The sequence below is a fragment of the Xyrauchen texanus genome, chromosome 30 (genome assembly GCF_025860055.1).
Source record: "Xyrauchen texanus isolate HMW12.3.18 chromosome 30, RBS_HiC_50CHRs, whole genome shotgun sequence".
NCBI classification, from domain to species: Eukaryota; Metazoa; Chordata; class Actinopteri; order Cypriniformes; family Catostomidae; genus Xyrauchen; species Xyrauchen texanus.
Genome location: NC_068305.1, coordinates 17,054,652 through 17,070,974, shown reverse-complemented (window position 1 = coordinate 17,070,974; position 16,323 = coordinate 17,054,652). Strand labels below are relative to the sequence as shown.

Genomic DNA, 16,323 nt, shown 5'->3' with positions numbered 1-16,323 from the left:
TGTTTTCAGTGTATGAGCGGCCAGCTCTATACATTCATTTTGAAGCATGCATCACTTGCAGATTATTTATTTATTCAATTAAATCAGACTCTTTTTTTTTGTATAAGTATCACACTAGGACATTTCACAATTTTAAATGTACATTCAAAATTTTCTTTCAAATATAGTATGTCATATTCCATGACATTCTGCAGTTTATTGCTAATGCCATTCTTATGACTATATTCCATGTTTTCTGCATACTACACGGCGGAATAAGCTGACTCAGATTGTTGAATTACTGAAAATAAATTCACATTCCGAGATGTTAAGGCCGAATCATCATGCTACGAACCCAGTGTGAATTATTGTATTTTTTTAAATCAGTGGTCCGACTGTCATCATTGTCTAAAGTTTATAACTCACAGGGATGCAAACTTATGAGGGTCCAAAATGTTGAGACAATCACTAATCCACAGACATGTCATGGGGTTTTTTGTTTTTAAAGAACAAGCTAAAAGCACCAACTTAAGCTATTTGATTGATTCAAGTATAGAAAATTATCTGCACAATTGTTTGTTTTTTCTGTTTTTTTTTTTTTTTTTGGTTCCTGTGTAGTAAGTGTTATTTCATATTTGCTTATGCCTCAAAAGTTTATAAAATGGATATTATTCCCCACAAGCTTTACTTTTGTGACCAAGACTTTGAGAACATTCCAGATAGATTCAGTGCAGAGTAAACTTGGAGTAACTTATAGAACTTTCTAGTAATATACATAGTAGTATAAATACAGGGGCCTTAAGCCCACCAGTTTAGTTCCAGCTGCGATCCAAGTGGATACATATCAAGACCTTGCTAGATGCCTTGAAGTATGAGGAGTATGGCTGGGAGGTCATAGGAGAGTTCAAAATGGTGACATTCCTGATGGATCTCCAAGGCGGTTTTACCAAGTTTCCCTGCTATCTTTGCCTTTGGGACAGCAGGGACACCAAGGCGCACTACCACAGATGGGACTCGCCACAACGGACCGAGTTCTCTGTGGGGAGGAACACTGTCAATTGGGAGCCACTGTTGGACCCCCGGAAGGTGCCGATGCCACGACTGCACATCAAACTGGGCCTTATGAAACAATTTGTCAGAGCTCGAGATAAGGAGTCAGCAGCATTCCATTACCTTCAAGACTTCTACCCTTAGCTTTATGAGGCAAAGGTCAAAGCCGGTGTCTTCATTGGACCTCAGATAAAGAAGATCGTGTAGTGCAATGAATTCCCCAAGAAGATCACTAGTAAGAAGAAAGTGGCTTGGAACAGCTTTGTCACAGTGATTCGGGGCGTCCTGGTCAATCACAAGGCCGAAAACACTGTGGAGCTGGTTGAGACGCTGGTGAAGAACTACGGCACAATTGGCTGTAGGATGTCCCACAAAGTCCATATCCTTGATGCTCATCTTGATAAATTCAAGGAGAACATGGGAGCGTACTCGGAGGAGCAAGGTGAGCGCTTCCATTAGAATATACTGAATTTTGAACGCCGCTACCAAGGACAGTATAATGAGAACATGATGGGAGATTACATTTGGGGGCTGACTCGTGAAAGTGATTTACAGTATAATCGTAAATCTCGAAAAACTACTCACTTCTATATCTTTGGTCACTTTTGTATTACTTTAATATAAATACATGTTAATTTGGATTCATATGTTTTTTTTTTCTGACTGTCTGTAAACGAAAAGACACAAATTTTAAGATCTGCCCGTTTTCTCATTGGAAATAGGTACAATTCAAAATATCACTGTCCTGGTCACAAAAGCAAAGTTTGTGGGGAATAATAGCTATTTTCTATACTTTTAAGGCATAAACTATTAGGAAATAACACTTACTAAACAGGAACAAAAATAGAAAAAGAAAGGAAAAATAACAATAATAGCATAATAAATTTTTGAGTTTCAATGATGTCCCTTCGTCATTGTAAAGTGCATTTCACAAGTTGAGATGAGGAGTCAAAGCTCCGCTAAACACCAGCATCGAGTGGTGCTTTGTCCTCCACATTAGGGTGCCTAAACACTGACTACAGTTTATGCTACATCAGAGAATGCTGCGAATGCATTGATTTCAAAGGGGATGGTACGTCGGAGGGACGAAGAGGGAAATTACAAGACGTTCAACATCTCTATAAATTTCAACCATTTAAAAATATTTAATATAGCTTTGTACTCTAAAACATCATTTGTGAGGCAAAACGTGTGTGAAGATGGAGCAGAGGTTGTGCTGACACGTCACTTCATAGACTTCAATGTATTCGGCTGCAATGACACAAGTCATGTGACATCCCCTCAACGTGTAGAAACATCAGTCACTTTTACACATTAATTGCTCTTCTGCCCTTTTCTCCATGATGAACAAGGTAGACTCACATGCCGATGCTGAAGTAAACGAACAACATGCCCCTCTCATTCAGTCGGTCGTTACAAGTACCAGGTCATTCAGTTTGTTTATGAATGAGAAGTTTCACGAATACCGCTTCTTATTTTGCATACGCCGCTGAAGCAAAGCACGCGATTGGTTGTAGCTGTAACCAATCAAGAGATCTGCCTCGGTTGGACCACGATTGCCAAGCTCACGATTGGCTGCAGCTGTAATCAATCACGAGGGTGTAAGGGCCCTTAACTGCCTTGTTGTTGTTTCACAATGCGCAGCCGCCAGCAGTGAAAAAACAATAAAATTTGTGTATTTGACTCCTATTCCGAGTCAGATCATTACCATGTTTTTGTGCTTGTAACGGACACCTTGCCAGCAACACAGTCAAATGGTTATATTAATATTTTCCAGGACAAATCATTATTTTTTCAAGGACATTTTGGTATTTTTCAAATTTTCCATGACTGGAAAACAGCATTGCAAAATTCCAGGTTTTCCTGGATGCGTGGGAACCCTGAAATATCATTAGCTCTGTCTAAAATAAGAGAAGTCAATGGAAAGTCCCAACAAAAACATATGTGTGTGTGTGTGGGGGAAGGGTGTTGTGTGTGTGTGTGTGAGAATGTGTCAGCACTGAGGAACTTTCTCTAGAGCCTTATTCATACATGCTGACACCACCAGTAAAAACAGAAACTCTTTCATCAATTTAAAATAAGTCACTAGCTTGCTAAGACTTCATCAGCATTGGTTGCAAAATTAATGCTGAAAATTTGTCATCAAGATACCATACCGCACCACAGAGCTAAAATGAAAATAGTCTTGAATTTGGGCTAGTTCTTTGTTCTTTATTATTAGTTTTTTATCCAAAAAACAATTAGCTGCATGACCCATTATTTACTAATTGCTAGTTAGTATTTAGAGAGCATTTTATAGGACACAAATATTTTTATATCTGTTTTTCCAGAGGAGAACAACTTCCATTTTAAATGTGTATATCTGCTAAAACTTAATTTAGTACACAAGTTTTATAGATACAGATAACCTACTGTATCAATGAGACTTTAACACGCCTCCTTTTTTCTTTCTTTTCTTTTTTTTTTTAAACAAGCAAATGATCTAGATCATGAAGCTAGTTGGTCAGGCTGACATCAACAGAGGGAGGAAGTGTGTTTTACCTGGTCCTCCTCTCCACCACCCTCCTCGTCGTATTTGAGAATGTTGTCTCGCACATCATCCTCTGGATCGATCAGCAGTTGCTTGGCCTGTCTCTCTTTATCCCGTCTCTTCATCCACATCACAAACATCAACACCAGCACTGCAGAGAGGGACACGCATAGAGAGAGATCAATATAAAACAAGCAAAATGACTTGAATTCACACAGTTAAAGCTGCTGTGTGTAATTTCTGCACCACTAGCTGCACCAGTTTGAATTGCAATTTGTTTGTCTGGGCAGAAAACAGCACTGGCTCACCCAATGGCAGAGGGGCAGAAATGCTTTACCTTTAACTATCAAAGCTAACATAATATACAGTATGCCTAATAGCAATGTTACTAACTGATAAGAACTTCACTGTCTGGAAGAATATATATACAGTATTTATATATATATATATATATATATATATACATTTTAAAAATACACGTTTTCATTTATGGTTTGGTTAGGACATAGTAATTATAATAAGCGTTATTTAATTTAACAACAATATGTGATAGCTTTAGTTTGCTTTATAATGACAGATGTACTGTATATGGTAGTATAGGTTATGTCAACATGTAGATGGCTAAACAAACAAGTGCACGTTTTACCCAGCAGAATGATGATGCAGATGAGAATGGCAATGATGGCTCCGGTGCCCAGCCCGGCAGCCATTATGCGTTCCATGTCCACGCAGTCACCGTGGTGATCGCACTGGCACACTTTGATGCGCAGGAAGGTGGTGTTGGACATGGGTAGGTTGCCAGAGTCTGTAATGCTGATGGGCACCTCATAAATCCCGCTCTCCAGATAACTGATCTTCAGACTCAACTGAGCATGATCGCCTACAAGCCAACCACAAATATATAAAAAATACAAGGGTCAGTTAAGTCTGGCAAGAGACAACAGAACAGATGATAAAATGGAATGACATTTGCTTGACAAAGCCAAAATACTGTTATTTTACCACCTTTATTAAAAAAAAAATTCAAACGTAAACAAACCGACAAAAGACCTTTAATCTACTTTAAGCTGCTCTCTTTCTTTATCTATCTAACAGTTGATCTATCTCCCTGACGGTTTATCTAACTATCTATGTGACAGCCTTACAATCTATCAATACACTTCTGCTTTAATCCCAGTAAATAACTTGCAAAGACTTTGGGTCTGTGGCGTACCACTGATTCGAGTCATTGTCCAGTTCCTGCGGATATCTGAGGGTCGGTTGGGCAGTTCGAAGGCATAAGGCCCAGCATTGGGGTTGAGATCTCCGTCTACTGCTGTAATATTGATGGCATTGGGCTCGGGGCGCTCACACACTTCTGTTTCCTGAGGGTAGACTTGAGGAGCGTTATCGTTTATGTCCAGCAAGTAGATCTGCAGAGTTCCTGTCCCGCTCGCAGGAGGAACACCTGTCGAGTGGCACAAACAAAGAGAGAGAAAATCAATACAAACTTAGTGGGCAAAAGGTTTTAGACAGGAAGGAGCCATCTAACTTGTAAGTAAAATGTCCATCTAAAGTTAATTTTGTGACGTTTGGGGGCAGGTATATCTGCAACTGAAGCTAACTCTGAGAATACAGCAGAAAACAGGCGTGTGCGTGCGAGGATATCTCATGTATTTACTACTAATGGCCTCAAACAACACTCTTTGCAACATTCTATGACAACAACCTGGCAAAATAAGCAACTTGTTTTTCCTCAATAGCACTCATTTGGAGCAGTCTGATAACCTGTGAACATGACTTTGCTTCCCAGCAGAATGATAAAACTTATGTTCTCAGACTTCTGGAAAATGTATAGCAGCATGTAGCACATCCAATCATATCTCAGTCTACCTGCCCACATGCAGATTAATTAACTATCTACAAACAGGAGCTTTGGTAACCATCACAGACTGAACCATCAACACTGAAGCTGTGAGAAAATAAAGGGTTGGGTGATATATAGAATTTTCACATGTAAAAAAAAAATTTTGTTCGTTTTTTGTGTCCATTTAAACAAAATCAAACAATATTTGTACTGTTTTATTTCTTTTAACATTTTGAAAATGACTACGTTGCAACAGTGGCTTTTGGCTTGAAATAATGTTTACTCTGATTAAAATAAATAAATAATAAAAAAAACACCTGTTATTTCAGAATAAATCCATAATTATTGAAATATATACTGAAAACCATCAAAAGGCTGAAAAATATTGCCCAGCCCCAGTTTCTGTTTGAGCAATAATTCGACTTTTCAAAGAATTGATCATTAAACAAACAGCTGCTAAAAGACATCCAGAGTGACTTTTTATTCTCATCCTGCTGGCATTATCCAGCCCTGAGAGCAACTAAATCAAGTACAACTAACTGTCCTTTAATTTATTGAATCAGGTGTTTGCATTGGGCTAAATGTGAAAAGGCCTCATAGTGGGTAAGGGAGCCAATCAGCACCATACTGCAACTAACACATAAAGATTCACTTTAACTGAGTGTTTCTGGGGCCAAGCTTTTAAGTTTATAGCGTGTGTGTGTGTGTGAGAGGGAGTTTGTTTCACAGCTCTGATGCAGGGGGAATGTTAAACACGATTGCAGAATAGGGCCTAGCAGACTTCTGTACAATCATTCACACAGTGGCTAGTGTATGTGCATGTGTGTTAGAGGGAGAGACAGCTTTAAAGAAAAACCAGGAGAAACTAGGGATGTCCAAAACTACATCTTTTAAAAAAATGACTATTCGACTAATTGGTCTTAAGAAAGCGCTGTATAATTAGTTTTAATCACTGTCAAATTAATAAAAAGTAATTATATTCCAAGTAAAATGTAAATAACATGTTTTGCTTTAGTACAATGGGTTCCCTCAGAAGGGATCATCGTATTTGGGGGTCACTGGCATCAAAAAGTATAAAAACACCTGAGCTAGATGGAGCGCATCTGAATGGAACAGAACAAGACACATTATTTAAAAGTTGGCCTATTTTTAACTTAATACGCAATTTTAAAACACTTGTGACAGCACGGTCAAACAGTTCAAGATCCGACACAAGTCAAAAAAGTCAAACTGAATATGTAGCAGTGGGGAAATTAATTAAAGGGAATGAAAAAATATATAAAAACTACAAATATATAGGCTATATATATATATATATATATATATATATATATATATATATATATATATATACACACACACACACACACACACACACACACACACACACACACATTTTTTTTTATTGATAATCTAGTCGACCACACAAATTGTTTGATGACTAGTGGACCATCACAACCCATTCTAAAGAGAACGTGAGCATATAGGCATTCAGAATGAGTTTGCATACATTTTTGGTGATGTTTGGGTGTGTATTTATCTCCACAGTCTTACGGTTGAAAGCTTTTCTTTAGAGCTCAGATCAATGAAATCACTCATCCACACTGAACCTGTAATGAATTTCAACTGAGCCACAGCTTCTGCGTATGTACATTTACTTTAACAAACAAACCCGTTCCTATCTACGTACCGTTGTCGGAGGCCATGAATGTGGCATTGTAGAGGTTATTTTTGACATAGGGAGACTCGCGGTCCAATACAGCAATAGTGGAAATTCGGCCATTGCTAGGGTCAATCTCGAGCCATTTGGCAGGGTCAAACAGCTTAGAGTACCTTTAAAACACACACAAATGCACAAAAAAAGAGGGTGTTTACATTTACTTTTTAACAGAATAACCATTGAAGTGGGGAAAAAAATAACATAATGAAATACAATGACAACAAATTAAAGGGGCCATATTACGAATTTACTCCCCCCACCATGTTTTTAGCAACACAAAACAGTAACTTAGTTTTACAAAACCATTTTCTACACTCTCTCTTGGTTGTTTTTTTTGCTACTGTACCTTTAACACTTATATATGTAAATTACATTTGCTTTAACTGGCTAACCTCTGCATGTTAAATGAGTACCAAATAGGTGTTGAAATATAAATTAGGTAGGAGCCTTTATTTCAGTCACACTGTGTATATATACATTTTTGTATATATACACAGTGAAATGTATTTGTTTTCACATATCAGAGTGGGGTCAGAGTGCAGGGTCAGCCATAGGGGCTTGCTCAAGGGCCCAACAGTGGCATCTTGGCAGTGCTGGGGCTTGAACCCCCCGACCTTCTGGTCAGTAACCCAGAGCCTCAACCGCTGAGCCACCACTGCCTCTTAGGTAGTCATACCTGCTCATTGTTTTTTGCAGCTCCATAAATGGGCTGGATATGTCCCCTATTTATAACATTTTATTCAAAATATATTTAGAAGTTACCTAATACTTTGCTGCATGTATCTATCTGGATCATGTGCTGTAAAAGTCGTTAGCATCGACCATGCTGGCAGACCCTCCTCCAGTTTGATCTGTTTGGGGTTGGGGTCAAAGTTTGGGCTTTCATTCACGTCGATGACGCGTATGGACACGGTGGATGTAGACTGGCGGGTGCGATGGATCCCGCTCGCCAGTGGCACCTCATTTTCAGCAATAACAGTCAGCATGAATGATCGATTCATCTCAAAATCAATTGGCTGTAAACAAGCACACGCAAACGCACACACACACACACACACACACACACACACACACACACACACACACACACACACACACACAATCAAGTTAATGTAGCTTTGTAATCTTTTAGGGGAATCAAAATACACAATAAATGGATCTTGATGCAATTAAATATACAGACATTTTTGAATAATTATTTATGAATGACTCATTAAGAGACATATAAACCACTAACTCAGCTGAACAGCAGGTTGAAGCTGTTTCCGTGGAGAAAGTATTTTGTTCCGTATCTGAACCCATGCATACGAGCTTCTAGCAAATAGCAGTGGGCTCAAAAGTATTTGGACACTAAAGTCATGCTTAAAATGTAGGAATTTCATTTCATGGATAACTAAATAAAGTGGCATCTGCAAACAAATGATGCCAGAGCTAATCAGATCTAATGTTACTTTTCTGAACCATTTTTGTAATGACTGTGGTGGAACAACACGCCCCTCCTTTGGATTATCATTGCCCCACCTCTTCTGAAGGCCATCCTTCAGTCAGGCTCACAACGGGAGTGGGCAGGAGAGACACAATTTAAAATCCTTGTTTGGCAGCGGATGATGAGGCGTACCGAATTAGATGCACCGCCAGACCCGCCACTGTGGTGGAGAATGCGGGTAAAGGTTGAGTGGAGAGAGCACAGAAGGTCAAACAATGGTAATGCAACTTGCCCTTTCTTTTTCCAGACAGCTGAAAAACCTGGATTGTGATGGAGAATACATGGGGACGGCCTCCCAACTGCCAAGAAGGGTAAGTGGCATTTAATAAGCATTCACTCTGCATCTGATTGAGGTTGTCATGTATAACCCTTTTTTCTCTGTCCCCACCCAAATGCGTGTGAGAGCGCACCCGGAAAGGTATCCCCTACACATCCACTCCAAACATAGGGCCTAGTTGTGGAAGTAGCATTCTTGTGTTGACGGCTGAAGAAGGAGCATCTCTAGCTCTGGAGTACAAAGACAGATAGGGGCGAGGAAGAAGGTGCCGCCAGGATGACCCTGGGGAGTTGGGGTGGATGTGGTTGAATGACACGTCCCTCCCTTGAATTATCATCATCCCGCACCTTTTGAGGGGTGTCCTTCAGCCAGGCTCACAACAGTGGTGAGTAATAGAGAGAAGCACAATTCATAAAGCCTCATTTTGTGTTGTGTTTTGTGTTGCTTAAGTGGCCAAACACGTTCTGTGGCCACTGTATTACAATGTCTTGCAGTGTATGTGCATTACCTTGACCACAGTAACAAGTCCTTCATTGGTAACAGGGTCAGTAGGGATTGAGAAGCGTCCGGATTGATCCCCAGATATGATCCGGTAAACCGCATTCCAGGAAGGAGTTCCCGGTTCGTCTTTGTCTGTCACAGTAAGATTTGCCACTATCACATTCACACGGTTCTCAGGGACATCACCATGAAACTACAGTGAGAGAGAGAGAGAGAGAGAGAGAGATCGATTTTCAGCTAAGATGGCTTTTGCAAGACTTGTGTTTAAGTGTCTGTTTGTGTCACTCACAGTTTCTCGGGTGAACTCTGGAGCATTGTCATTGACATCCAGCAGGCGTATGACAGCAGTGGCGGTGTTGGACAGACCATACATGGGGTTTCCCTCCATATCGGTGGCCTGGATGATCAGGGTGTACTGAGGCACCTTCTGCTCGGCACAGAAAACAAAACAAGTTAGATTTGAAAACAGGACGGATCACCAGAGAATTAAAAAATAATAATTCATAGGCTTTACAGTTCAAACAGTCAGACCACAAAAATGATGGGATCAGCTGCGGTGGAAGACAGTGACTGGATCTTAAACCTCTGGTTGACCAACAGCACAGAGTGGCTATCACATTGAATGATGTGACAGACAGCTATTTGACCACTCTGATTCATTCAAACTGCACAGGCTAGCTGAACTCACTCTCAAAATTCAGTTGTGACCTCTGAAAATGTAGAGGAGTCACTTATAGACTGCAGTTGTCACTCTTGTTCATAACTGAAAATTGTGTTCATGTAACCGTATTTAGTAATAGACCAAAACAGGACTGACAACTGTGTTCTGCTGCTCTGTGAACGTACCCAGTATTTTTGTGTATTGTTGGCATTACACTTGCACACACTTCACCGTACCTCTCGGTCCAGGCCTGCAGCTACAGTGATGATTTTGCCCGTCTTGTTGTTGATAGTGAACATATTGGAGGAGGGGCTCTCTGGGGTCTGGGAGAGGATCTTGTATCTGAGCATCCCATTGGCTGTATTTGGGTCATCCTTATCCTGGGAGGTCACTGTCATCACGAATGTACCTAAAGCCAAGAAATAAATGTCAACTTTTGTCTTACAAAAAACAAAAACTAATTTTCACTTCATTGATCATGACGTTTATCAAACTGTTAACAACAGGTTTCCCAACATTTTGACCAATAATACATTTCCATGACTTTTCCATTAACTTTCCAGTCATTTGTGATTTGTGTAAAAAAAAAAAAATCATTTTACTTCAGAATGATTTGCTAATGAATCATTTACACTAATTTGTTAACTGGTTTGACCGATTCATTGAATAGAATCATCCCACACAAATGATTCACACAAATGATTAGATATCACGATTGCAGTTTGCAAAATTTTTTTAATCTACACAAGAACAGTACTGAGCTGATTAAATGTTTAAGTGCAGACAATAATGTCCTGACTTTTTCCTTTATTTCTATATGACTTTTCAAGTCCTGGAAAACACAAAACACCATTTTAAAATTCCATGACTGCGGGAACCCTTTGTTAAAGAATGAGCATGTGTACCTGGTTTAGCACCCTCATCCACTGTCCCGTTCCAGATCTGGTGTGTGAACTCGGGCCTGTTGTCGTTCATGTCAATGACATTGATGATGATGTCGATGGGGTTCTCCATCTGGTTCCCGTTAATGTCCACGGCATGAGCACGTAGCTGAAGATACAAACACACACTTACACATTTACCATTTGCATTAACCCGCCTGAAAAGCCTTCATGACAACAAAAGCTGAAAAAACAAACACCCATGTCTACATCTGAGCAGCTATCTAAACAACAACCCCAATTATTTACGACATATGTTTGGTTATAGCAGCTGCTACAGTTGACCTGCTTGCAGTTTGTGTGCAAGAGCAGATATTGGGCTCCTAGTTCTGCAAAAGGGTCAGAAATTAAATGGGGTTCAGGACAAAAGTGTCACCAAAAGTGACAAAATTGCTGGGGTGGCGACGCAGCAAGATGTGCAAGATCGCTTCCATCTGCCTCCTTACCGCCGAAGACTGCTGGGCGAAGTTGTTGACGGTGTCGCTGAAGAGGCCAAGCTGGGAGACGGGGGCATTGAGAAAGTGAGCCTTGTCAACGTTGCGCATCTCGACCATGTTCAGCCATAGGTGACGTTCCTTGACCACGAGGGTGGCCATCGCCTGCCTAAGTGCCTGTGCTGTGACCTTCGTGGCTCTGAGAGCGAGGTCGTGGCAGAATGCAGTTCCTGCAGCATGTAGGGGGCAGCTTGGTGGACTTGCAGGAGAGCCATGGCATGCTGGACGGAGGCGGCCTGTTCAGTGGCACTGTAGGCTTTCGAAGTCAGTGACAACGCCATCCTACAGGCCTTGGAGGGGAGTACCAGACATTCCCACCAGGTGGCGGCGTTCTCGGGGCACAGGTGGAATGCAACCGCCCTATCCACCAGGGGGACCTCAGTGTACCCATGGGCAGCCCCACTCTCAAGAGTAGTGAGAGGAAGTCGGAGGTGGCTATGAGTGGCAGAAGTTTCCAGTCCAGCCTCGCATTCACGGCAGCCTGGGAAAGCATAGGGGACATCCACGCGTCAGCCTCAGACTGGGCGAGCAGACACGAAGGTGGCAGCCCAGACGAGTCATTAGCACCAGAAGCCGCTGTGACGCTCTCCGATGCTGCGGCGCAATCATCATCCAGCTCGCGGGGTCTGAATGAGACAACGGTCTGGCCATGAGGCGAGCCGGTCTTGCATCGGACCCGGACAGAAGCAAATGAGCATGCTGGGGGGGCGGGTGGATCATGGGGATTTTTCCTTAATCCCGTAGGAAGAAGGCGCGGCTGAAGAGGATTTCCTTCGGAAGGGAGAAAGCCGCGATCGCAACATTGCCATGGCTATGATCTCGCAATGAGAAAATAAACCATTCATAAATGCTGCATACGTGCGATCGCAGCCCAGACACGTGAGGCAGCACTTATGACCATCAGGAGCGGAGAGAAAACAGCCGCATCCAGGAACTACACAGAGGCAGAAAGACGCCTGCTGTGTATTGCTATTTTGTGAATGAAAATACTCTCTTTTAGAGGGGAAAGATACTTCTCTTTTAGAGGTATACAGTCTTTTATAGAAGCGCTGTCGAAGCGCTCAGGGGCGTGGACTGCACAGCGTGCAGAGAGGGAGAAAGCCGCTGGTAACGCGCGGTAGATCCAACAGCAATGCTCTGATAGAGGTGAGTGGAACAGTAGTGAGACTCAGCTTGCTACTGCACAACTGCTCGGCTCTGAAGGAAAAATCTGACTGACAGACGCACGCACGCTTCCCTTTATACCCGTATGTCCAGGGGCGAGACATGCAAATTCTGACTGCCAATTTCTCATTGGCCTTTTCTCAAGTTCAGAGGTACACGAGGCTCTCAACAAAGACCCCTTGTGTCACTACATTCATGAGTGACAGAAGGGGAACCATTTCTTTTAACTTTCCTTTCAGTCTTTTAAATTTTTGATAGCCCTTTTGCCTTCACTAGTTCATTTAAATGGCCCAGTGACAATTGAATAAGCAAAAAGTACAAATAATAAATGTAGTCTTGCAATTAATATGTGGTCATGAAAGTGCATGCATAACAGTTATAAATTAATTATCAATTTACTGTATAAAATACTTTCAGATGGAGTTTAGCTTGTCATGTATTTTGACATATTGGTCAACGTATGTCAATTTACATTTGATGGTTACATCTTATGTATGTATTTATTCACATTCTGAATTTATTTGAATGATTTGATTAAATTGAAGTGATTGATATACGGATGGCACAGTCTATTTTTATATGGTTAGAAAACTATATCCTTATTAAGGCCAAAAATACCCCTGTAAAGCAATTCAATAGGACAAATATTTCCCATTTATTTCTGACACTGGTCTGCTGCATATATTCATGAGCTTATCAAAGTAAGCCTGATGCTCCACCTTTGACACCATTAGGAGGCAAACCATTACATATCAATGCAATCTCTACATAGTTATTTGAATTTGAATGTGGATTAGGTGATCACTGAGGGAGGTTAACAGACACTCAGGTCCAGTTGTAAATTGAAAGGATATTAAAACAACACAGGAAAAGGTTCTAACTACTTTCAGGGGAGATTGAGGATTGTTCTTAGGAAAATCCTGATTTAGGGAAGGCCCCCCTACCAGCACAATGAATGAATGTGTGTGTGATTTAGAGTGAGGATAAACTCCTGTGACTTTAATTTTGCCTGCTCTCTTCACGGTACAGTGGATTAGAGGGATGTTAGAGGTCACATTCTCAGACCGGCTGCCATGGTAACCCTGACATATGCAATTTATTGTGAGTTTGAGTGTTTCTCTCTTTCCAAGATGGGATGCATGGATCTCAAACCAGGGATATGGAGACATGCACGCACACACACGCATAAATGTTGGTACGTTTATCATTATGAGGACTCTCCATAGATACAATTATTTTTATATTGTATGAAATATAGATGTTAACCCCTAACCCTAAACCTCACAAAAAACGTTCTGCATTTTTAATAAAACATCATTTAGTATGTATTTTTTAAGTGATTTGAATTATGGGGACACTAGAAATGTTCTCATAAACCATATTTATAGCATAATAACCTTGAAATTGCCAGTTTGTAACCTAAACATTTTTCCTCGTAAACCACTCATATCTGCCCGCCCACACACACGCGCGCACGCACACACTTACATGGAAGTTGGGGATATGTTCTCTGTCAAGTGGTTTGGTGACAGACAGGATTCCTGAAATGGGGTCAATAATAAACAGGCCGGTGGGGTTTTGGTCAGCGCCTGGCCCGGTCACACTGTAGCGTAGTGAGTTACTCTTATCCTTGTCAGACTGGATCTGAAATACAAAGGCACACATTTTGCAGAATAAATGCACAACTGAATTATTAAATAAAAAAATGTTCTTGTGCATTAACACTCACTTTGACAAGCTCTTCAGGGAATTGTTTTCTGGAGTTTTCGAGCACGTTGACAGGTGGAATGACCCAGTCTCTTTTCACACGATTCACACTGCCGTCACCCATGACAACCATACTGTGCTGTGGAAACCATATCTCTGGCACCTGATAGAAAAAACAAAAAGAACAACGGTTACTTTCACAAACACCCACCCTGCCAATAAATATTTACTCCCCCCACACACACACACACTGTAGTACTTTCAACATGGCTGCCCCGGCCCCAAATAATTACAAAATTAACTTTACCCCTCTTTAAAAGGGTCATAAATATCATTGCTGCTCCATCATTAAATCCCTCAGATGGAAAAACATCTCTCAGTGAATGTGTGTGTGTAGAATTCTCATTCAATCTGCTTGCTCCTTCAGCACTTTTATTCAGAGCCAGAGGCAGCCTGTTTGATCATAAATCTGCCCTACTCATAGTGTTATGCAGAAAACTGAACAAAACACCTCAAAGTGTGCACTTTAAAAGTTAATTTCACTGAAAAAGGTGACATGAAGACAGTATCCTTTATGTGGTTACAATCTCTGTGTGTATTTGCTTGTACGGCGTCTTAACATTTCTTTTCAATTGATATGAGCTAAGCCTCCCTCCCTCTTGACCTATCTTCTCTCCCTCTCTTGTGGTGAAATATTGATGTTAATGACAGCGAGGGGGTGGGGTGGGGTGGTAGGTTTTCTAGTTTTCTCTCTCTGCATCTCTTTGTCTGCTATGACTCAGGTGACGAGCCAACTCATTACAGTCGAAGCTCCTCAGTCGCAGTGCTCTCCAAACAAACTCAGTGACAACATAAACATAGATTGCACAGATTCAAAAACATATTTTGCCTTGTTTCTTTCACACTGACTCTCATGTTTCCAATTTCTCTCTCTATTATTAAGTATTTTCTCATACCCTCCAGGGCTCTACAGTAAGATTGCTGGCCAGTAGATCAGATTTTTACTTGCCATGCCAACATTTTCACTAGCCCCACCAACAAAATAAATAAATAGCCATGTGTGCCAGGAAAAAAAAAATATAATAATACATATTATTGAATGAATTATTATGAATTGAGTTGTTTACAAAAAATGCACAGGGTCTTTAATAAATAATATGTTTCTGATTTTTTCCCCAAACAATTCTTACTGATCCTTTCAATACTATCACAAGTCATTCTCACAACTTTGTCAAAAACGCATCTATACAACCAGCCAGATAACATTGCCTTCTTGACAAGCTAAATTTGCAACAACAATATTCATAACATCAAAGAAAAACCCACAAATTTTAACCAATTAAATTCCATGATTTAAAAAAAAAAAAATTATTGATAGCAATATATTATAAAACAACGGTAACAGATAAAAGATACTAATGTTTAATACACAGATAATTTGGTTAGAATAAACAAAAAATATAATTTTGTGACTTAAAAAAGATTTAAATTATATTTATGATCACAAAATCTTTAAACAATAAAAAAATAAATGTAAAATATATCAACATATCAAATTGTACTGTACAAAATATGTAAGTAAATGTTTTTTAATGTTTTATTGTGTGAAAATAATTGTAAAAGTTAATTATTTTTACTCGTTTTGATTTTCAATACTTTGCACATTAAAAACAGTAAAATTGCATTGTCAATAATTGCTGTAAAATATAAAATATAAGCAATTTCTTTCTACATTGTTTCTCAATACACTGCATAAAACCTAATAAAAAAAATTATAATTAATCTATAAACCTGTGTGATCCATTAATAGCTACTAATAAAAACCTTTTAAATGATATGCTTTGGCTTGTCATTTATATAAGACGACCAAATAAAAAACATTACAGCATATATTGCAAATACATAAAGATGAGAAACCGTGGTAGTAATTACTATTGTTTTTATTTTAAAACAACATTTACTAGACT

At 40.0% G+C, this 16,323-nt stretch overlaps 1 protein-coding gene and 1 long non-coding RNA gene across 2 annotated transcripts in view; one reads left to right on the top strand and one right to left on the bottom strand.

Moving 5' to 3' along the window:
• LOC127624382 (cadherin-2-like) overlaps positions 1–16,323 on the bottom strand; it is a 64,915-nt gene that overhangs the window by 15,758 nt on the left and 32,834 nt on the right. The window contains exons 4-14 of the mRNA XM_052099183.1: positions 14,379–14,519; positions 14,138–14,293; positions 10,956–11,100; positions 10,287–10,459; positions 9,679–9,816; positions 9,397–9,582; positions 7,888–8,141; positions 7,096–7,238; positions 4,773–5,006; positions 4,206–4,439; positions 3,571–3,710 (exon numbers count right to left, since the gene is read on the bottom strand). Coding sequence (XP_051955143.1) covers positions 3,571–3,710; positions 4,206–4,439; positions 4,773–5,006; positions 7,096–7,238; positions 7,888–8,141; positions 9,397–9,582; positions 9,679–9,816; positions 10,287–10,459; positions 10,956–11,100; positions 14,138–14,293; positions 14,379–14,519 — 1,944 coding nt within the window. The remainder of the gene's footprint in view (positions 1–3,570; positions 3,711–4,205; positions 4,440–4,772; positions 5,007–7,095; positions 7,239–7,887; positions 8,142–9,396; positions 9,583–9,678; positions 9,817–10,286; positions 10,460–10,955; positions 11,101–14,137; positions 14,294–14,378; positions 14,520–16,323) is intronic.
• On the top strand, positions 8,163–9,825 carry LOC127624389 (uncharacterized). Its single transcript, XR_007968149.1, has 3 exons — positions 8,163–9,273; positions 9,432–9,529; positions 9,681–9,825. It is a non-coding gene; the product is annotated as an uncharacterized LOC127624389 (long non-coding RNA).